We start from the raw sequence: 25,079 nt of genomic DNA, 5'->3' as shown, positions 1-25,079 counted from the left end.
TACCACATCTTCTTTTTTTTATATGCAAGGTATTGTACAGTGTATAAATACAAATACGACTGAGCAAGTCTTTATTATAGGTATAATAAAATTAACGGTACCAATTTTCTTGTACCAGATGCGCATTTCGACAATACATGATTGTCTCTTCAGTGATGCTCGTGGCCAAAATATTTAAAATCATTATACAAACCGTGGATGAAGTAACTTGGTTTTATCCAAAAAAAAATAGAAGGACTTCTGTGCATTCTTTGATATAATTTCATATTGTAGGTTATTTTAGTTGTTAAAATTCATTATTTATAATACAATTCTTATATTTTTTTTGGAAATTGCAAAAATCATCAATCAGAAGAATGAGAAATTTTACCAAAAGTTAAAAGAACGAAAAAAGTTTATAAAAAAATAAACACACATACAATATCGAAAGAACACAAGTGTCAGTACAATTGTATTTGAGTCAAGATAACAGTGGCGGATCAAGGAGTTTTCATAAGTTTGGGACCACTATCGGCCTAAGAGGGGCCCTCTCCGGTCATGTTTCAGTGATTCGCAATATAATTAACCTATTTCCAGAAAAGGGGGCCGCCCCCCTTTAATCTGCCTCTGTATAATTTTATGACAATCGTGTTAGTCAATTGAATGATATGTTTCTAGAAATGGTTTTTTGTTTCATTGGCAAATGAATAGTAAATAATGATTTTTCAATTTCACTTTACCCTCCGAAATGCATTTCTAGAAGAAAAAAAATTCAAAGAATTCCCTTTTTTCACTCAAAGGTAATCCCTACTCCCACATCATCTGAAAAAAATAGTTTGCTGCAATGATTGAAATATTGAAATAAATAACTTTAATATTAAAAACTAATTTTATGATACGAAAACCACCCAATTTTGACACGTTAACAAATACAGATATAACCAACACCAGTATCATTATTATATATTAGTTCATGTAAGTATTGCACTAGTGGTCAAATTATATTTACTTGGTATCGTCTTATTTTTTAAATTTTTTATTTGCACAAAATACGAACATGTAAAAGTGGTTTTTTTTTCAATTCAAGGGTTAATTCAGGTTTCATTTTAATTAATATGATATCATTCAGTAGAAGTAGAATTGTCTCAACGAAACCCATAGTATTTAAGTATTTAACAGTGTACCATCGCGCTTTAGCGTCCTACATTTATACCAAGAGGAGATAATATGTCTACAACTCAAAATGGTTTCAAGCAAACCCTGCATTCATATTGTTATGTAAAAGAAATTTCTAAGTGATGTAAACAACGGATTGACCATTTTATACAAATATAAAAAAGGAACTATGACCTTGACCTTCTATTATTTAAAAGGTCAAATGGTGCTGAGTTCAATAGTGGTAGCACCATGCCTCTACTACTTCCGGTTCTCAAGTTTTGTATTGCATCATATATTTGATGATTCATTGTGACATTGATGAACTTCGGAATTGTCAATTTTTTTCTACAATGATGTCCTTCACTTGCAGATCATTTATCATTGAACAGCTTTTGTTTATCTATTGTCGTTTTAGAGATATTACAATTTGATATTTGGCGATCGGAGACTTGTATTTCTGAATCAACAACAGGTTACCAACCAAAATATTTCAGAAGCTGTAGAGTTTACTACAATGATGTCCTTCACTTGCAGATCATTTATCATTGAACAGCTTTTGTTTATTTATTGTCGTTTTAGAGATATTACAATTTGATATTTGGCGATCGGAGACTTGTATTTCTGAATCAACAACAGGTTACCAACCAAAATATTTCAGAAGCTGTAGAGTTTATATGCTTGACCAAATACCAAAAACATTCAATGAAAAATATACCCCAAAAAATAATTTGATTTTTTTATGTTTTGCATTGACTTTGTGAATTTTATAAGTTCTATTTATATTATTGATATTGCATTATTTTTGGCACTTTGCCGAATGGGATCATTTGATATATCAAATTGAAGGTCTTAATGAGCTTTATTCAAAAAGGAATTATAAATTCCCTTTTTCTTCCCAGTGGGTAGAGTGAGGTCATTTAGTGCAAAAAATATTTCACCCAACAAGGGAAGCGAGAGGTTGAAATCAACCAAAGGCTACGAATGAATCGGAACAAAATGAAGTTGGGAATAACGGTCGACACATGGAACAAGTCCTAGTAGTTGCAATTTGTACAAAATATACCATAGTTAAACTAATTTACAAGTGGTCTAATCAACGTGTGTTTGAGAGTGTTTAGGTTAGTTTTCTAGCAAAGTCACTTATTGAAACATACTATAGAGATAAGATAATCATGCTGACTTAGCTTACAACCTAGCTGCGGAACCGTAGTTCATAGGTCCTTATGTTATTTTTTGACTATTTGCGGACCATAGAGCTACGGATTTTTCCTATTTCAAAACGTTCGAAATTGCGACCTAGGTTCAGGTCGCACTTATTTCCCCAAAAAATATTCTTTATAATGTTTGCAAAGCTTGTCAATATGTCTAGTTCGTTTCTTTAGATATTTTTCTAGGATATGACGTACTTATTTATTTTTGAATATTCATTTCCTTAACACTATTATCTAATTATTGCCATTTGTATACATTCTCCGCCTATTTTGTTCGGCCATATTGAATCTTGTGGTGACGTCACGAAAAGCAAGAAAAGATAACTGTTATAGGAAAACACGTGTTGGTTTGTTTACGTTGTCTTTTATTTTATTTTCATGACTTTTTGAATGAAAGTACGTTAAATTCAAATAATATACTTACGGAAATAATAATTCTCTCAGTCTATTCAAATATTTCGTATGAATTGATGTTGTAAAGATTTAAAAACACTCGATTCTTGCTTATGAATAGGTAAACAAACCAACACGTGTTGTTCTCTAAGATTTATCTGTTCTTGTTTTTCGTAGGCGTTCCTCGCCTCCAACATAGGAGATCGAGGGTATTTGAGTTATCTTTTTTGCTTTTCGTGACGTCACCACGAGATTCAATATGGCCGAACAAAATAGACGAAGAATGTATACAAATGGCAATAATTAGATAATAGTGTTAAGGAAATGAATATTCAAAAATAATTAGGTACGTCATATCCTAGAAAAATATCTAACGAAACGAACTAGACATATTGATAAGCTTTGCAAACATTATAAAGAATATTTTTTTGGTAAATAAGTGCAACCTGAACCTGGGTCGCAATTCCGAACGTTTTAAATTAGGAAAAATCCGTAGCTCTATGGTCCGCAAATAGTAAAAAAATAACATAAGGACCTATGAGCTACGGTTCCGCAGCTACTTACAACCATACTAAATATACAAAGAACACACATATCTCAAATGAACTGTACCCTTTGCAATGCATCAAGTGAAATGGAAACATTTTGTGAATGGAAACATTTTGTGAATGGAAACATTTTGTGAATGGAAACATTTTGTGAATGGAAACATTTTGTGAAAACCATAATATTTGTTTTAGAAATTGAATGACATTTTAATTTTTTGCAACATATAATGTAGGTAAATATGAGTAGCTTGGTTTAAAGGTCATGGCCCTTATCCACTACCATCAAAGTATGCTCACAATTGTTAGAGAATTTGAGAATTTTGTGAAATGTGTACGACATACGAATGGTGTTTTAGATTTTCAACAGTCATGAATGAGAATTAATCTTCAGAGAAACAGATTGTTACAAAGTGACTCTTGCTGAATATTTTGGTTTTTTTGTTAAGTCAAAATTGACGAATACGACAAAAGACATCCGCTACTACATATACTGAGGACCATATGCTAGTCTTTCAAATATCCCACTTCCGGAAAATAACAATAAGGGCATGCATACATAAATTTGTCATTTACAATTTAAACACTGGTTAATGTGTTTCCTTCTAACGTACGAATTGAGCACATAGGCAACCATACTGAAATCAGTGTCTGGTGTGAATCAGCATAAAATGAAATACATAGTTTCTATAAATACAAAGATGTTGTTGATAAGTGTGAAATAATTTTAAAGTGTTATCGTGAAGTCCATTTACTGATTTCCTTACTATGCACTTAAAACAAGTGTTTGCAATTCTTAACAATGAATTCACATCTCTTTGTTTATATAATTATATAAATGGTCTTTGTTTATATGAAAGGTCTTTGTTAATGTATAACAAAAGGAGGAAATATCTTTAAACCTCCAGCTAAAGCACCTTTTTTTCCTTTCCTTAACTTAAAATAGTATTAAAAGTATAAATACCAAACACTTTGAGTTCATCTACGACTTCTAACTTAACGAATGGGTGTTTATTGTTTTATTAAAATATATTATACTAAATATTGACATGACTTAAACAGTTGGATACATTATAGAGTATTACATGATCATGTATGCGTCTAAGAATTCCGCACTGGATACGGTCTTCAACAAGTCTCTTAACAATGACGTATTTAAATTCAACGAAATGGACGCCAAACTCCCATATATACAATGTCCCAAAACTTTCGAAATACAAACTAGACATACAACGACTAGAGGTTCCTGAACTACATTTGTAGGAAAGGCGAGATTAAAACTAAAGTATTAAAAATCTATTTTTATTATGTTAAATATGTTTTATTGTAAACGGAAGAAAACACTATATTGACAATATATGTCTATTTCGTATGGGTTAAAATGTACTCGATTTACTATAATTAAGGACATTTTTAATATTTAATGATTTATATACTGGATAGGAGTCTAAAACTTGTTGAATTGAGGATACGAAATCAACCGAAATCAACTGGTGATGAAGAGGGGGGGGGGTCCTTTTTTGGGACGTCGGGATCTGGTGTTTTTAAGCTCTGGATTTCGGGGTTGATCCTTTCGGGATCCGGAATTTATCATTTCGAATTTTGGGATGTCGGGATTTGTTGTTTTTTAATTCGGGACCTCGAGATTTCATGTTTTCAGTACCGGAATTTCGGGATCAGTACTCCTCCTAACCCTCCCTCCTCATTGTATGCTTCCATTATTCCTGTCAGCAGTTTTGAGCTGGTGAATACATTGACTTACAGCCACAAGCCAACGAACATCAGATTTTAAGCGGTTCGAACTTTTTTTCCGAATTTTGTATGTTCGTTCCCGCATGGCTCATGTTTAGCAATAATCGTATCATATTTTCTGAATAAATATATAGGTAATAAAATCATTTTCAATAGATTCCTTTTAATCAGGACTACAATTAGTCATGCAATATGTATTAAAACATAATCTGGAAAAACGTCAAAGGAATACACGAAACAACAGTTTTGTTTTGTAAAAAAAAACATTCATGTCCAGTGCACAATGTTTATTCAATATAGTCAACATCGCGATATCTACAATGTTAACACGATATCGTGTCAATACCGTTCACATTGTTGCAACTCCTATATATTGTTTACATTGTTGACATCGCGATGTCTACAATGCTGAAAAGGTATCGTGTTAACATCGTTTACATTGTTTAAACTCTTATAAATTGTTTACATCGTTGACATCGTTAACATTGTGATGTATACAATGTTGAAAAGATATCGTATTTACATCGTTCAAATAGCGATGTTAACAATGTTAACACAATGTCGTGTCATCATCGTTTTACATTGTTTGAACTCTTATATATTGTTTACATCGTTGACATCGTAAACATTGTGATGTAGACAATGTTGAAAAGATATCGTGTTTACATCGTTCAAATAGCGATGTTAACAATGTTAACAAAATGTCGTGTCATCATCTTGTACCTTGTATGAACTCTTACATATTGTTTACATCGTTGACATCGTTAACATCGCGATGTTTACAGTTTTGAAAAGATATCGTTTTTTCATTGGTTACTTTGCCATATTAACAATGTTTAAACACTATTTGTGTCAAGTAAGAGTTATAATATCACATTTTTTACAGATTTTTCTTGTTGTACAAATTAATAGGGAGAGATCATAACACATGTTACACAAAAAAACAAAACCAAAATACTTTCATATTACTATGTTTACGATGATAGAGGAGACGTAAACAGAAGGGGACTTAAATAGAGAGTCGATGTGCAACATGAACACGATGTTGATACGATATTGTTCAAATTGCGATGCACACAATGTGAACGACGTAATTATAAAGGAATAGACTCCGAATAAAGCATAAACACGATTCTTATTGACACCTTATTGTCAACATTACATCACAATGTATACGATGTAAACGATTTACACACAAAGGTGAAGACTAGGTTCACATAATTTACACAATGTTGACGATATAAACACAATATTATCAGCATCATGATGTATAAGATGTTAACGATGTAAACATAAAGGTAGAGAGTCGATATACAACAAAAACTTGATAAACACGATGTTGACACGATATTTTTAACATCACGATTTATACAATGTGAATGATGTAAACACAAAGGTAAAGGCTTGGTTCCAAACATTTATACAATGTTGACGATGTAAACGATGTAAACACAATCTTGTCACCAACACGATGTATGCGATGCCAACGATGTAAACAGAAAGGTAAAGAGTAAATATACAACATAAACAGGATGTTGACACGATATGTTGATATTGCTATGTATTAATGTGAGCGACGTAAACAGAAATGTATAGACTCTGCATACAATATAAACATGATGTTGACACGACATCGTCAACATAATGATGTGAAGGATGTAAACAGAAAAGGTATAGACTCTTTATATACACGTTCTGAACATAAACAGGATGTTGAAACGATATTGTCAACACCATTGTGTATACGAAATGAACGATATGAACACAAAGGTATAGGACACAAAGCTTTAGAACATTTAGATATAATACAGTGTTAACACAATAACGACACTATAAAGTTGACTTGGCAATATCGACAAAACATCGTGCACTGGACATACCTGTCATATTACATGCACATATTGTTTGATTATTAAAGAAACAGGCAGTAATCTTGTACATCGATTCCAACAATTGAACAGTTAACAGACATTTTATGAAAAGATAAACGAAAAATTGGCACGACGATACACATGTTTTGAAAATGTATGTAATTTGAAACCAAACAAACAGTTAATACTGCCTACGAATTGAATGTTTTCCACGAAAAACAATTCTTTATTTAAGAACGCCCCTTTCTTATAAATGAAATGAGGACGGATGTTATCAAAACAAGGAAATTAGTCGATTATTGTTTTAAAACCAAATAAAGAATTATAAATAATAAGACCTTAATACTATTCCATTAGTCAAAACAGATGTTTTACAGTAAACGCATATATCCATGTGTTTATTACATACACAATGGTTTTAGTTTACATTTTTATAATGTTTAGCGTTGGTTTTGTTAATTCAATGATTGGCGCAACGGGTACGTATTCTTAAGTATATATAATTCTTATAGATGTCGAATGGTCAAAATGATGGTTATACATGTAAGACTTCTGAATATAACTGTTTCGAGAATTTTAAGGCAAATCTTCAAACAAGATGACAATATAATACATAGTATGTTTAGTTGTCCTCATGATTAAAACATATACTAGCACAATTTAATGGTTCGCCGAGTCAGCTGTAGGACATATAATTTATTCGTTTAGACCATCAATGCAAGGGTAATTGCAAGTATTTGTTAAAACTAATATATAAGATGAATCAAGCATGGATTAAATAAACTGATAACAAATATTAAACATAGAAACTAATGATTGTAAGTACTCATCAAACAATCGGTATAAGACGTTTTTGTCTTGATAAGAATGAGTTTAAGTACCAATATAATCGTGAGTCAAATTAATGCAATTGGCACAGCTTGCTTCACTCGCTTCTTAATATAACACAAGGTTAAAAGAATATGAAACACACACTTCCGTACTCTATATAGATATACAAATACGGTAGTTTGATACGTTTGGATCACATGTGTTTCAACAAATGATCGGCCTATATAGTGGAATCAACCTCTTCATGTGAACGTCTTCCTTTATTCATACGAGGCTGACCTAACACAGGAACGTATTTAATAGAAGGAACATATTGGTCTAGATCTGATAATTAACGAAATATTTGCCGATGAGGGTTAAGAAACAATCACTCAATCAACCAATATGATTGTACAATTTAAACCTTAGATGATTTGATTTTTTTAGCTTTAATGCTCTTCAACTTTGAAATTTATTTGACTTTCTATCTATTTTGTGTGGACCGTGTCAGATGAGCATGATGTACTTGAATAAGATGTATCTAGTGTGCTGAGAGAAAACCTAATGTCCTTTATGATAATTTTGCTATTAAAAAGGAAACTCGTTTTTAATAACATGGTGTGATCATGCTGTACATACAGTATGCAATATCAAAAAAAATTAACTTACGGTACGCAAATCAATATATAGTTAATTTGTATAGGAACCTGACCAAATGATTAATACTTAGAGAATTATTTTTTTTATAATTGTAAAAATAGGAATAGCATCCACGAGATCAACTCAGGAGATATATTTGTTTTTTCAAATCATATACCCGAGAGACATCAGTACATTATATTTTCAAATTTACTTAATGTATTTCACTACTTTTCAGATAAACTAGATCCACCAACAGATATCCAAGTTCTTGTAATTGGTAATACAACTAAAATTTCATGGAAAGTTCCTAATGACCAAGGGATAATATGGTCTCGGATCTATATAAGCAATTCAACAGGAGGCTATTTGGATTTAAGTTTAGGAGGAGGACATCATTTTAAAGATATACGATTTACCACTTCTTTCTTTGAGATAGTCAATCTGAGTTTATGTTCTAAATATACTGTCATAATTAGATTTTTACATAGAACGCAATCTTCAAAATTCGCCGCCAAAACGTTCAGGATAACAAGTGAGTATATAATCCATTTTTAGCCATGGCGTTGTCAGTTTGTTTTAGATTTATGAGTTTGACTGTCCCTTTGGTATCTATCGTCCCTCATTTATTATATTATCAATGTTGTTTTTCAAATAATAATGTAGAATGGTGCATGCTGTTGTTTTTTTTTCCTTTTTTTCCAAGATATGTGCCAGTACTTATTTAACTGTTTTAACGTGTTTTTATATTATTAAGGTCGTTTATATGATACAACTAAATCGTGACAAAGGAGGTTGTAAAACTAAAGTTTGAATTGATGTACAAATTTTAAATCGTATTCTAATATGACGTGCTTTTTTCGCTTTGTGAACAAACCCATGCTCTTAATCCCAAAAAAGTGTTTGCACATGCGTATAGTGACTTCTTCAGAATAATGAATTGTATCAAATTATCATGTACTTAATATGTTTCCTTCACTTTAAAACACTTTCAAATTCTTAAATGATGCACATGATGTTACTATTTATTTATTATGACTGTAATGTGTTGCATTTCGAAATTGATATAATTGGCCTAGATACGATAACCGTTCATGCTGACTGTTCAAACTCCTCCTTTTGAAAAATCATAGTGTCATACGTTTGCTTCTTTACAAACAAAAAGTGAGGTTTATGGAAGAGCCTACACAAACGCCTTTATACTTATTTTTATCGGAAATAGAAATTGTCTTGAATGTCAGATTCAGAATCAAAATAATTGATGGCCAAGTGATTTGAGTAGTTCAACTACTACATCACTATCCAGTCAATACCGAAGTTGTATGTTCAAATTTCGCACTGGGCATGTGCACTCGACTAAAATTGACTGGAATTGACAATTTTCCTAACGAAAGTTTGTAGATCACTCGGGGCACTCCGTGTTTAATCCACTATTGATAACTGACCACCACGAAATAGTATAATATTAGGGTTAAATACTAATCAATCAATAAATCAATTCAACCCAAAACATATAAAAGAGCGGTTTGAGTTTATAACTATTTAATGAAATATTTGATTGCGTTTTCAGTCTGGGTTTTATCAAAAATATTGTCAAGATTGTGACAATTTTTTTTTCTTCACATCCTCAGTTATATTATAGTTTGTTTCCCTATGTGTTATATTTTAATGTTTTGTTTCTGTTGTGTCTTAGTTCTCTTATATTTGATGGGTTTCCCTCAGTTTTTTTTTTTTTTCCTCAATCGATTTATGAAGTTCGAACAGCGGACATACTACTGTTACCTTTATTTGAATGGATAAGTGTTTTATAAGTTAATATCATAGTTCGCAGTTGTGCTGTTACGATGGAAGAGTTGAAGACATATCTAGAGATATTTAGTTGGTTTTATTATCATCTTGCAGAAATAACAAATATGAATGTTTAATATACATTTAGTAAACATTTTGTACATTTAACTCATGTATATTGATTAATACATGTTAAACTTATATATAATAACAAGGAAACTTTCTTAAAACTACGGAAGCCCTGTAGTGCCAAGTAAAAATAATAACAACTTGCGCGCACAAGTTACTATCTTGTGCGCACAAGTTACAAACTTGCGCGCACGAGTTACTATCGTGTGCGCACAAGTTACACAACTTACACACTCGAGTTATCATCTTGTGCGCACAAGATATTAACTTGTGAGCGCAAGTTATAACTATTTTTTTGCGTGGCACTCAAGGGCGTCCGTAACTTAAAAATACTGATTATTGTTCCCATTAAAGAAGATATGTAGGGAGAGTTTCTGATAACAATGGTTTAAGTTCCATGTAAACAGTTTATTCGAAGATCAGTTTAAGAAATAATTTCTTCATGTCATGCTCTTTATTCATTTTAACATTGGCAGGCATTGTACATGTTGTAGTTGTCAATATTCTACACTGAGCATTAAAATGAGCACAGTGCATGACATTGAGGTAATATTTCGATTTCGATTTGAAAAGGACAGGAAACATATTTTTTATAAACCGAAGTGTACGAATACCTTCAAAATTGTTGGCTGTTCTCGTTTGCCTCCCCGTAAAGTCTGTAGATTACATCTTCATATGTGATCAGTTTGAAAACAAAAAGCTAGGTAGATATTTGTTGATAAAAGATTTAAAAGAATATTTATTGTATGCTGCTAATATGCATATTTTTTTTAGAATAACAATGACGATAACAAAAATATAAACATTTAATTTGTGTGCGTGTGTCAAACATATTTAGTGCTTATTAGAACACGGTTTTGTTTACAAAGCGTAATAAGGACGTCATATTAGAGTTTAATATATTAAAAACCTTAAACATGTTTCGGTGGGGTAGAATCAATCTTTTGCAATTATTATTGTTTATTGCAGACTTTGTATTTATTCATTTCAGTGGAATGTTATTTCAGATTCTTTTTGCACAAGGAAAATTCCTTATTTCTCAAGTAACACAGGGAAATATGTTCAACAATGACAAAAGTTACTTGTTTCGAGAAAGAATAAGAACTATGCAGACCGTGCAGTTATTGCAATAAACATGCACAATTAGTAAACGTTAAAATTTTGAAAAGAAATATGATAAAAACAAATATAAAAAAGAAGATGTGGTATAATTGCCAAAAAGACAACTCTCCACAGGAAACCAAATGTTACAAAAATTTGCATCTACATGTTGTCGTTTGGCCACCAACAACAACGAACAAAGCCCATATCGCATTATCATCTATAAAAGGCCCAACAATCACAAACGTAAAACTATTCAAATGAGAAAACTAACGTCTTTATTTGTCTACACACAATAAACAAACAAAAAATGTTACACAGCAACAAACTACATTAACATTATAGGATCCTGACAACCTCCTACCTTGGACAGTGGTGTATCAGTACAAAATACGAACAAACTATAGAAATCAGTTGAAAAATGCTTAACTCATCAGAGGAAAACAAATAGAAATATATAGAGTATTACAAAAACACATGGACGTAACTGAGTACTTGTCTGTCCAGCTTCATGTTGAAGTTTAAAACATTAAATGTACGCTCAAAAAAGAAACTCAGGTTCTCATTTAATTTGGTATATACCTTTACTGTTTTCGTTCGACTCTTTTTTGTAATTTCGTTTTGTAAAGTTCGCTACATTATAATTTCCGATTGTGACAGGTTGATATAACTTATGCTATAGTGTTAGCACATTAACTAAATATTTCAAAATGACATAACATGCCAGAGGATAAAGGCATACCAATGTGATAGTAAAAAATACCAAAATAAGGCCAAAAGTCAAACACCAGTACATGAAACACAACAATGAAAACAAGGGACTCAGGAAAACGAACCCCACCAAAATCCAGGTCGATCGCAAATGGCCTAGAAGGGAACTCAGATACTGCTCCACAAGTGGCATAAACAAGAGATAAGTTTAATACATTAGGAAAAAATTGAGGAAAAAAAGATTGGATGACAGTAATGACAATTGGAACATATAGTTTGCCATCTGTAAAACATATCCTTCATAACGGGCAACGTCCTGTAAAAGTGTCTGTAAACTATAAGTAGGAAGATTTCAACTTGGATTAAGCAATAACATTTAATTCATAATAATCACAGTTATGAAAATAATCATGCAAAAAAGTCAAGATTTGTTATATCTTAATGGAATCATTTGTATAATGGAAAGGTCTTATATTTAACGAACAATTAAATGCATTCAATCCAAAGGTGTCACACATGATTATGAACAGAATTTGCTAACTCTTCCGGAGCACATGATATCAGTTTTTGGTGGGATTCGTGTTGCTTAGTCTTTATTTTTCTATGTTGTGATAGTGTTCTTTTATTTATCTGTTTTTCTTTTTTTCATTTTAAGCCATGGCGTTGTCAGTTTATTTTCGATTTATGAGTTTGACTCTCCCTCTGGTATCTTTTGCCATTCTTTTAAAATACTTTCAATGTAAAAGCAAAAGGTTATTAATCAATAGTTATCGGCATCTGCATCAAGACACGCAATGATTAGTCAAAACCTGCCATGTTTTGAATAAAAAGAAAGACATCAATTTTTTATTTTTGTTTCAATATCTTTCTACCGGTAACAGATAGCTAACAATGTTAGTGGTAAAACATACATGTTTTGTCTAATTATTGATTTTGTAATATATATAAGAAGATGTGGTATGATTGCAAATGACACAACTTTCCGCAAAAGACCAAAATGACACAACTATAGGTAACCGTACGGTCTTCAACAATGAGCAAATCCCATACCTCATAGTCAGCTATAAAAGGTCTCGATAAGACAATGTAAAACAATTCATACGAGAAAATAACGGCCTTATATATTTAAATATAAATGGACGAAAAACAAATATGTAACACATAAACAAACGAAAACAACTGAATATACAGGCTCCTTACTTGGGACAGGCACATTCATAAATAATGTGGCGGGGTAAAACATGTCAGCGGGATCCCAACCCTCCTCCTAACTTGGGACTGTGGTATAACAGTATAACATTAGAACGAACCATAAAAATCAGTTGAAAAAGGCTGAACTCATCAGATGGACAAAAATAAAAGTGGACGTTGCCGGGTACTTATACATCTCGACACAAAAAGACACAATGAACAGATCTGAGAGTACTCGCAGTTATCTGACAGCTAGTGCAAAGTCACTAACAACTAATAAATAAATCATGCATCTAAGACTAAACAATCAATCCTCACACATCCAAAATCTAATGGATTTAGTGTAAAGACGTCATAAACAGCCAGAGAAAAACATGTCTTTGTTGTAATGTGTTTTGTCTCACGACATACGCAAATAATTAAAAATCATCTTGTGTAAAAATAGAATGATTATTCGATCCAATTGTCTTTAATATTTCAGATGTTATTGAAGCAACCAATGCCAATTCTCGTGTGTGTCGTTATTGCTTTAATGTTATGATTGTATTACCAATGACGACAAAATTCAAACATATTCCACATGTGTTAGGGAAAAAATATTATGAAATAATTATTAGATTTTGTTCAATAAAAGAAAATGGTTATACGCAATTGGTAAAAGATTTATGTCACACAACAAATTCAAACCCCATTAGTTTAAAAAAAATTCTTAATGTATGTTTAAAAACATAATAAAACATAATGTAACAATTGCAAAAAACAACCACGAAGGCTTTACTTGAAACCCGTCAGCCATTATAACCTATTTTGTAAAACCTTCCATTATTAATGAACATGTATATATTTATTTATAAAATAGCAACAGTAAAATTAACATTCTTCCCTGAGCATCCATTTATCGGCAAGGATATCAAATTCACCTGTAACTCAGTGGTACATTCATGTCCAGGAGAAAGACCTTTCGATCTGTCATTTACATTTTATGGGAACAAGAGAGGCGATACTGACAAGAATACGTTAACGATACATGCACTTACTAAGTCAGATAAGGAAATGCAGATATCCTGTCAGGCAATTGATGACCTTGGAAAAGTCTTTTACTTGAGTAATTCTGTAACATTAGATCCATACTGTAAGTTATTCTAGTTTATGTAAACAAAATATACATGTTAAAACCAACAGAGCCGTCGACCTGTGTTGCATTTTGAATTTATATAGCAATGACAAATAAATAATTAACAAATCAATATAACATTATAAAAACTACTTTCAAAGCTCACTTAAAGAATATGTAGTTTTTTTTAACATCATGAATATTGCAAGTACTGAATGGCGGATAACGCTTTTCATACTGCACTTGTTCTATTAGAGCAGTCATAATGCGTTGACTATATACGTCTATGTCATATAAAGTCACTGACCCAAATATCAGTTTTCCTCTGGAATATCTAAAGAGTAGTTGCTGGAACTATATTTAGTTATTCGTGACGACCTCTTCAACTTGTCTTTGTTTCAAACAAAGCCTGGTACGACAAAAACTGATTGACGTCTAGAAATAATTATTTAATGTAAACCCAGAACGACATGACAAAATTAAAACTACTGCTTACATCATTAAAATCATTATTATATACATACTTGCAAAAACTTACTACTATATCAAAGTGCACATGAGATTGCAATATTAATATCGTTGCAATGTTTTACATTATAAAACAATACAGAGTAAGGCATTACAATTTCTACTAACGTCACCAAAAATTGTTTTGAGGTACAAAAATCTAAACCCAAATCAATCAATGAAACAAGATTCATCCTAAAAAATCAGACGCGCAAAAACATCCAACAAAAACAAAATCATAGTGTACAGATAGCCTTACTTGGTCAGTCAAAAAGTGGGTAGTGATGAGGTGTAGGACATTATGTAGAACGTTAAAGTAGCTTAAAGTCACAAAAAAACAGACAAGTTCATGTCGGTTTGTGTCGCCTGATATATTATTGGTTTCTGGCTGCTTATTTTTTTGTATTCTCTATAATCAGTATAATATTGTTTAAAAATGATCGATTTTATTTTCGTTTCGGCTGTGGTGTTTTTTTCAGTTATTTCTGTGTTGCATATTCTTATAATATTCGATATTTTCATATAAATGTATTTCGATTTTTTTTACTACGTGTAGATAGTCCTGACAACATTTTTCTGGAACCTGAAGGTACATTAGTTAATGTTAGAGAAGGGACTACTTTAGGCCCTATAAACTGTGTGGCAACCTGTTATCCTGAATGTTCATACCATTGGAAATACAATGTGACAGGACGTTTTGAACTCGTTCCAATCCAATTGGTATCAAACCAAGGAAAGACTCTAACTGTATCACAAATAAAACGAAATCAGACAGGGACGTTCCGTTGTCATGTGGATTATAATGTTTCTCGTATAAAGAAGACAACAGATGTATCAATCAATGTGCAGTGTATGTATTAGCTCCGTAAAGAATAATGACTGAGGAGTAAAATAACTTTAATCATGACAGAATACACATTTTTTTATATTCAAAACTACAACTCTACCCCATAATAAGCATTCAGTTGGTGTTCATATGTAAAGTTGTTTGGTACATTTGTAAGAACAGCTTTCAAAATTAATATATGTAAGTTTCAGAGTTACAAAATTCGAACCGTCGTGCTAAGTAATGACTATATGTTATACTTTGTTAACGATTGTATGCTAAAATTAGCACTGTAGTTTTATAATGTGGAATATATTTCTAGTAACACAATACCAGTGCAGTAGCCGCCATGAATGTATATCCCTAAGGAAATGTTTTGTACACGGTATCTAACCTAGATGAAAATTATGTAACGATGCCTTAACATGTTGTAAATCCAAAAGGTATTCCTTAACCGCCGTTAAATTTTGTGTGGTATTACCAATGTTATTTCAACTGATTTCATTTTTAATTTGCATAAGGGCAGTCTTTTTGAAGATGTGTGTTAAACAATTGATGGCCGTTATAATTATAATTGATTTTTCATCACCTATCAGTGTCACCAAACAGATAAAGAAATGAAACGAGAGTATAACTGGACACTTCATTGATCAGTTTATCTCGACACACCTGTCTATAAATTAACTTGTCTTAAATAAGCAAACCAGTTAAGCCCCGCCCAGTCAAGTGAAATAAATCAAGTAATACTCATATTTTAAAACAGGGTGGATGATTGTCTAAGTAAATGGTCCAAAATGTATTTTTCATTTTAGCTTGAAATACTTTAAATACTCAAAAGAGTAAGTGTTTCTGAATTTTCATGACTCTAAAAGAATTCTAAAAACAATGTAAATGATGCTGTTAACACGAAAAATCAATTGAAATTTTGCTTTTAGAATAAGACATCTGGTCCTTAATCAGAACAACATGCATGGAAGTAATGTGAGAAATGATTTGGTCCCCGTTCCGTGTAAATATAATATGCATGTACAATAGGTATCAAAGGTACCTGGATTACAATTTCCTTAGTTTTCCGGAAAAAAAACTAAAGTTTTGTAACAGGAAATTTATAAAAAAAAAACCAACATATAATTACCATTCTGTCTACATTTTATTTAAAAACCAAATAAACTGTTTCTTATAAAGATTTAAATCATAGCTCATTTCATGGTGTTATATGCCTGCCACTTCCACGACTAATATTAATTTAATGGCCCGCTAAAACTATAACTGAATTATATATCAATTGCATTTTGTTTAAGCTACTTCAAAAAACAACGATATAATGACCATAGATATACTTTTTAGTTCCATTTTTAAACTTTATCAGAATTATTGAAATGTACATTATTCATTTGAATGTAATTGTGTGATGTAGAGTTCCTTCTTTTTCAATTATAAAGCACATTACTTGAATCATATATTAATAAAATTGTACACCGTTCTTGGCGAGACCAAATTTTAAGGAGTAGATATATTTTAAAAAACTATTTTGAATCTCAATGTTTTGAAATAATAATACAGAAAGGAATTATAGTAATCATTTGAAATGTGTATACACATTATGTTAAAGATAATGCATACCTTAAAATATCCATTATCTGACTTTTATATATATATACCGTCAATATTTTTTAAATTTTTTTTTAAAGTTTTGCAAAATTTAGTTTAGTTTGAATCGATCTAAAGTAAACCGATCTTAATTTAGATGTGAACGCAGAGATCGGTTTAAACTAGTACGATTGAATCGAAAATAACGTATGCACATGTATAGCGACAAAACGATCTAAGAAGTGCGTTGTTTAACCCATATTTCTCTGTTAAAAGACCTTTAAAACAAACTGAAAACATGTTGTCTTAGCCATAGCATAGATTTGCGAAATATGTGTCTTCTTTTCTTATGTTGATTTTTTTGTTCTCTGCAGGAAACGCAGTATTTCCGGTGTCGTGTTGTAACTTCGTTGCTACAGTTATTTTTTTTCAAAATTTAAGAAAACTGCAATAACGCCAGTATCAAAATTTTAACTTGTGATTCAAGAGAACCAATAACTTTAACCAGTTCTTTTTCCCCAAGTGTGTGTATCAGAGTATCAACACATGAATTTGATAAATCTGTTCTATTTATACACAGTGTTTACATTTTACGGGCAAAAAGGTTAGATCGATTGCGTTTTTAATTGTAGTGTGAACGCAGTTGTTCAGATTAGACCGATAGAGATCGTTTTGATTAAAGATAATGTGAACGCTAACTGGTTTTATTAAGATCGATTTAAATAAGATCGATAAAAAAAAATGCTAGTGTGAACAGGGTCTAATACGTTCAGGTTTTAATACGGCATACGGCTCATTTAGAATGTGAAATAAAACTCACTAATTAATCTAGATATATAAACCTTAAAAATCATTATCAATACACTGTAACTGCAAGAAGAAAGACACATATTAATTGTTACAATCCGGCACATTATAAGTAATATATTGTACCAAATAAGTTTATGGAAAAGAGGAAAAGGGATTTTTTTCTATTTGTTATGACATTTCTATCGAGGGATTGGTTATTTTTTCAACAATTTTAATTGAATCGAAAATGAAATATTCTGAAAGATTGTCTTTTGAATAGCAAGTAATTTTTAACAGATAATCAGGATATAATTATATACCCTCCACACCCGACCCTTTTGTGAGTAACGTGAATGTTAGTCAAGAATATCTTATTAGTTGATCATTTGATAGAGTAAAAGGTATACATAAATTAAAAAAATGTTCTAAATTGACACGAAGATGAATATATATACATGTTGGTTACGGTAGGATTTATATTCAGTGTGTACCATTCTGAACATGCATGAAGTATTAGCCACTGGACGTTAAGCAAGTTTTTAATTAAGTTGCAAAAAAACGATCAACCTATTCAGTGTGACTGAATAAGATTTTCGAAAATCTTACACACGAATGCGTTAAATCTAGCTTTTTATGAAGGTCTACATTAAAATTAATTTTACATGTATGATAATGTTTCTGTATTGTAGCGATAAAGTAACAAAACTGCACGTTTATTTGTTTCTAAAATTAAAATGCGAGCAATGACTTTTTCTTTTACACCTTTAATTGATTGAACTTGAAAAAATTCTCTATCGGCAACAAAAAACTACCAGACAAATATAATTTTGAATTGAATTTTAGGTTGTTTTTTTTCATGGAAAATAGTGACCTCACAAAGGTCATCATTTTATACCATAAAGCATAATTCATTGAAATATGGTATCGTCCTGGTTAATTCTGAAAAAAAGGTACCTATGGTTTTGAAAGAAAATAACTCCATATAGGTATACAATGTCTAAAAGGTATTTCTTGTTCCTATAATCTCAAGAAAATAAGTAATGATATCGATTACCAATGAAATAGCTCAAGTGTATCAAGTTTCAAGTTGATCAGACCTCAACTTTATCAAAAAATAACTTGACCAAAAACTGTAACCTGTATCGGGAGAAGTGGACGAACGACCGGACGAACGGGCGCACATACCGTAAAACAGAATGCTCATATGTTGGTAATAAAAACCCATTCTTCTAACCATATATACAATGTTGTTACTACTTAAATCCGAATAATCTCTGGTATACGCTGATTGATCGTGCTTGTGTAGGCAGTCTTGACTCGTCATTGCTACAGTTAGTAATCGTTTGTGCATGGTATTGGTTGAATTGTACATTTTTATTCTATATAAATAGTAAAATAAACCTATTTGTATTGTTAATTTATTAATGTCCGATTCATTAAACATTGTATTTCAATTTGTTTAGATGGTCCTGACAAAGTTGTCCTTGATCCTGGTCGCACATCTATCAATGTAACAGAAAACAGTACACAGGGACCTATACATTGCACTGCAGCCTGCAATCCGATATGTACATACCAATGGAAACACAACAGGACAAGACACTTTGAGCAAGTCAAAAACAGTTTACTATCAGACCACAACCAAACTCTTACTGTGCCTCACATTAAACGAAGCCAGAACGGAACCTTTCGCTGTCACGTGGATTACTATCCACATCAAAATTATAAGATATCAGATATAGAAATTAATGTGCAGTGTATGTATAAATCCATTAGAAATAGGGAAATACTTGGATCTCAGTATATTACACCAATATAAAAAGAAACCCATTACTATATAAGATTAAGTGTGAACTATATTTCTATATTATTTCAACATGCAACTGTTTCGCGTAATAATGTAATAATATAAAGATAAACGGACTGCAATAAATTTTGATACTCTGCAATATTCGTTCTCAAAATGGATTGTTTTGAATCTTTGCAAATTGGCTAAAATTCTAGGGTTTTTTGCCTGAAATCTAGGAGTTTTAACAACTTTATATCAATCTTAGAAAAAAAGGCAATTCTCAACATGCATCCTGCAATAAAAAAAGAAATGAATAATATACATACTAAAATTTTAGCATTCCTTTTTGTAAGTTATATTTTACATTTTAAATTATACAATAAACTAAATGTTTAGCCTACTGAAATTTTACATTCAAAACTCAGTGCTAAATTTTTAGCTTTCAAAGATTCTCATTTCAATGATATTGGCTCGAGTTTTAACTGTTTGAGCAATTTGGACAAGAACAGTTAATACATGAACAAAAATGCTAAATTTTTAGAAAAAAAAAATATTACATTTTGCTCGAAAAATTGCAATTTGATTTTATTGTAATATACTTAATTGTAAATTATAAGCCTGGTACCTTTGAAAAGCACTTAAACGTACCGCATTTCTCACAAAATTCATAAATTGGCATCAACATGCTTAATAGTCTATCATCAAATTATACTAATCGACATTTTGTGGGATTTTATTGCTCTAATCTGTAGGTATGATGTGGTTTGAGAAGGTTTGGTATTCTTTTCGATATTTCACGTTTTTTGACACGGTATTGTCGATGTTTTCGCCAATTGAATTCTGAGTTTGCCTTAGGTATCAGCAGCCTGTTACTATACAATGTACTATAACTATATTATATTCCCCATTTCCATTCTCAATTTTATTAGACAACCCCCCTTTTTCCCCTTCTGATAATGGCTGGATCTGCCCCTGTATCTTGATTTCAGAATACTAAGTAACACAGGTACTTGTTTACATGAAAGTTTCAAAGAAACACAATAGCTGCATTTGCATATTTACGACACGGTATTATCGCTAAATCTTTGTTATCATCCTCCTTTTGTATACTTCAAATTCATATTGTATACCAGTACTGTTTATTTAATTTTGTGTCTACATATATGATACGTCGTTTGTTTTAATAACAATATGTAAACCATTAAGATTAAGTCAAGACAAGACAAACTTAAAGAGGGGTCAGTTTGGCTTTGGACAGGCGAGTGAAGATGTCCAAAATACTTGAATAAATGTATAACAAACAACAGTTGACTGTGCTGTTTGAACACATATATATCAGCTATAGAACTTGTACATGACCATATGGGTTCAGTAGATTTTTTGTTTACATTTTATCATACCTATAACAACTAGAAAAACAAGTCAAATATAAAGAAATACTCACGTAAAAGATTCCTGATGTTTCCTCCTGTTTTGGTATGATTCTTTCTCTAAATAAAATTCTTATTGCAATTAATAAGACAGAAAAAAATGATGTTTTTGCCATTTAACTATAAATAAAAAATAAATTTGCGCCATTTTGAAGTCTTCAAAATTCTTTATCTTTCAAACGCTTTAGACAAAGGATAAATCAAGGACTTTTCAAACGTTCAGGTGATTTCAGCATTTAAAGCGCTTTTATGTTTTGACTTTTGTCTCCTAAATGCTTGAATAAGTGTTTGACCTTTTATATTATTTGTTTTAAATGGTGTTTCAACAAAGGAAGCAATTATAATATATTTCTAATTTAATTTTAACTGCTCTGATGTTATTACCTGTCATCACGGACCAGTCCGTATATATACAGGTTTTTGAGATAAATTCATTAATTAGTGTTCAACTATTTGTCCCATACTAGTATCATACCGTCAGTTCTTTTATGTATCCGCGTGGTGACACTGATAAGTGATTAGAATCAATAATAGTTGTAACGACAATTATCCCTATCACACACATGCTCAAATAGACTGTTCATATGCAAATTAAAGCGTAAGATCAGTTGAAATTACATTTGTTATAACATATATTATTTCGATTTTTTTTTTTTAAGAAACCATGCCAGCAAAAAAAGGAGTTTTTATTCTGCAATTCCTTTGATTCCCTAGAATTGTCCAATAATAAATATTTAAATAAAAAAAAAACTAATGTTTCAGTCCACCAAGTGCAGCTGACAGTCAACTTTGTTGTCTTATCTTTTTGCTCTTTTGGTCGAATAGCTCTTCAACTGTTTCTGTTGTTTTTCTTACATTCTCGTCTTTCAAATATCAGGTTCTGAGCGTAAATGATTAAGATCAACCCGGAAAAGCGCTTTGGACGCATGCAATATATATACCTTTTTTTTCATTGTTTTGTTGTCAACAGTTATCTTAGTCTGACTTCAGTAACAAACTGTTTTCATAAGTGCTGTAATATGAAATGTATGACACAACGCAAGGAGGAAGATATAAGGTAAACTTTGTTTGCAAAAGAGGGGCGAAAGATACCAGAGGGTCATTCAAACTCATACATGTAGATCGAAAATAAACTGACAACGCCATGGCTAAAAAAGAAAAAAAAAAGACAAACAGACAAATGATAGTACTCATGAAACAACATAGAAAACTAAAGACTAAGCAACACAACCCCACCAAAAACTGGAGGTGATCTCATGTGCTCCGGAAGGGTAAGCAGGTCCTGCTCCATATGTGGCACTCGTCGTGTTGTTTATGTTATTACACATCCGGTATATAGTCTACTTCGGTAGGTCATATTCATGCACAAATGAAAGGGGATTAATGTTACCACTGAAGGAACATATACAATATCATCTGTGAAACTGTTATTCCATAACGGCCACCCGTCTCGTGATGGCGTCTGTTACATTAACGAAGGGATGATTTTAACTTCACCATTTGGAACTCTTGTTTTAATAACTTCCTTGTGAGCAGCAATCCTCTACCAAGAAAATCCTGTATTGATAGGAAATACAGGATCGGGAAAACCGTATCAATTTAGAGATATATACTCAGTATGCAGGCGCTGGCTGCTAGAATGTGCACTACTAAGACCCTCATTGTCAATGTTTAGATGTAAGTCAAGATAAAGGCCGACTTAACTGTATCTGTTTTATCCGTTATCTCATGCTCGATGGGATAGATGCGTTCAATATAGTCACAATAGCAATTGCGATAGTGGACAAAATGATACAGTAGTATTTGTAAACTCGTGCAAAGTTAGGATTTTTGGAAGGAAATACCTATGCTTCCGAATGTATATATAATATGCATGATTATTTATTTGTAACTCCGATTCTTCCACTTAAGCATGTTAAACTCACTTTCTCATTCATTGGTGTGGGAGGAATCAAACTTTAGAGATAAGTGCCAAAAAAAAAGTAGTCGACATTTCAAAATCTGTGCATAGACATTTGTTAACTCATTTAAGCTCTCCTGCTGAAGAAGCATTCATAAAAGTACTCCGGAGGCGCATTGTTTATGAAATGTAATGCGAGTTCTTTATGCTATCAATGCTAAAAAAAAAACTTCAATTTTCGGAGAAAGATTATAATTTTTGTTTAGGTCTGTTAAGTGAGCTGATGTTTCATACTAGAATCATAAAACAGTGTGGTCCTGGCAATTGATTGACGACCTAAACTATCACATTGACTGGGACAGATTAGGAAGTCGGTAACAATCACTGCTCACTATGTACTTGTTAAGGACACTGAATCTGTGGGGTCACCAAAGGTTCACAACACCTAAATAAAGCAATTCGAAAAACGAATCCAGATTAATACGATGTGTTGATTTATATCAATAATATAAATCAAAACATAAAGGTTATTCTTGAATATTTTTTTGAATTATTTTATTATTAAAGGTGTTAAGAACCTTTGGTGACCCCAAAGTTTAAATTATGTAAGAAGTAAGAAGTAAGCAATGGTCGTTACAGACAAACGTTCACCTAATCTGTCCCAGGCAATGGGATAATTTAGGTCGTCAATCAATGGCCAGGACCACACTGTTTTGAATATGATTCTAGTACCATATGGCTTATTTACTGGTTGAAATTGATCTTTTATCTGTAGATAACACTTGTATTGATGACAGAAATGATAGGGTCCTGATATTTTATATGCTTTAATATGCTAGAAGCTCAATCAACATATACCCTAAACTTGGTCTCTGCTTTTGAATAATCTCTTTGAACTGTTTCTCTAGATGTTATTCCTGACAATACAGTTTCTATGTATGTTCAACTTGCCGTTTGTTTTCGTTGTAGTTCAGTGCTTTTGATGTTCTGTTTCCTCTTATTAATTGATTGTTCGGTTTTGACTTGTAATTCGAATTTGTTTTATTGTTTGATTAAATTTAAATTGATGACTATTGAACAGCGGTATACTTCTGTTGCTTTAAAGACAATCAAAGAGTTTTTTCATGATGAAGGCTATACTGTAATATTCATATCCTTGTGTCTTTGGTTGGTGAGTAGACCATAAGCAATCATGAAACCTAATTACCTAACTAAAAAAGTTATTCCAGGTATGCATGTAGGAGTAATGACTTTAAAGGAGGAAAATAAGAAATAAAACTGTCACGTTGAGAAACTTTAAAATACCCAATCAAGAGAGTCTAAGTTCCCTGTACAACAGTAATTGAAAAGGACATTATTTTGTCAAATGAGCTACACAAGTAACAAAGTAACAAAGCCAAAAAATCAACAAGCTGAATGATACACAATAATAAATTAAAACAATAACAAACAATAAAAACACATAAACCTGGTTGAACTAAAACATTTTTCTATTTGTTTTTAAATAATGGCCTGTACCAAGTCAATAATGTGACAGTTGTTTATTAGTTGGTCCGTATCTATAAGCTTTCGAGCGTTTCTTTTGGACAGGCTATAAGAGATTGTTTTACATAGATATTTTGTTTGAAGTTTTGTATTTCGGTTGTTCCTTTATTTTCTTTTAGCGACTGATGCGTTTCCCTTAGTTTTTGTTTGCAGCCTAGATTTGTTTCCTTTTTATCGAATTATGAATATTGAACATTGGTTGCCTTTATTTGGAAATTTAATGAGAAATTGTTTCATTAATACATAAAAAAACACACATTTCCGTGAATCAATAGACCTTGAGACCTTTGAAAATGCTACAAAAAATGAAT

The 25,079-nt window shown here is 31.6% G+C and overlaps 1 protein-coding gene across 2 annotated transcripts in view; it reads left to right on the top strand.

Annotated features, from left to right (window-relative positions):
- Window positions 1–7,262: 7,262 nt before the first annotated feature.
- The window catches only part of LOC134721537 (uncharacterized), an 89,415-nt gene continuing 71,598 nt past the window's right edge, over window positions 7,263–25,079 (top strand). The window contains exons 1-5 of one of the 2 annotated variants that reach the window (XM_063584616.1): window positions 7,263–7,388; window positions 8,597–8,893; window positions 14,138–14,410; window positions 15,456–15,749; window positions 19,568–19,861. In XM_063584616.1, the coding sequence (XP_063440686.1) occupies window positions 7,322–7,388; window positions 8,597–8,893; window positions 14,138–14,410; window positions 15,456–15,749; window positions 19,568–19,861 (1,225 nt within the window). In that variant the 5' untranslated portion in view covers window positions 7,263–7,321. Of the gene's footprint in view, window positions 7,389–8,243; window positions 8,390–8,596; window positions 8,894–14,137; window positions 14,411–15,455; window positions 15,750–19,567; window positions 19,862–25,079 lie in introns of those variants that run through there. The other variant, XM_063584617.1, reaches the window with a different exon arrangement.

The sequence above is a fragment of the Mytilus trossulus genome, chromosome 6, assembly GCF_036588685.1.
Source record: "Mytilus trossulus isolate FHL-02 chromosome 6, PNRI_Mtr1.1.1.hap1, whole genome shotgun sequence".
Taxonomy (NCBI): Eukaryota; Metazoa; Mollusca; class Bivalvia; order Mytilida; family Mytilidae; genus Mytilus; species Mytilus trossulus.
This window is presented reverse-complemented; position numbering and strand designations above follow the sequence as displayed.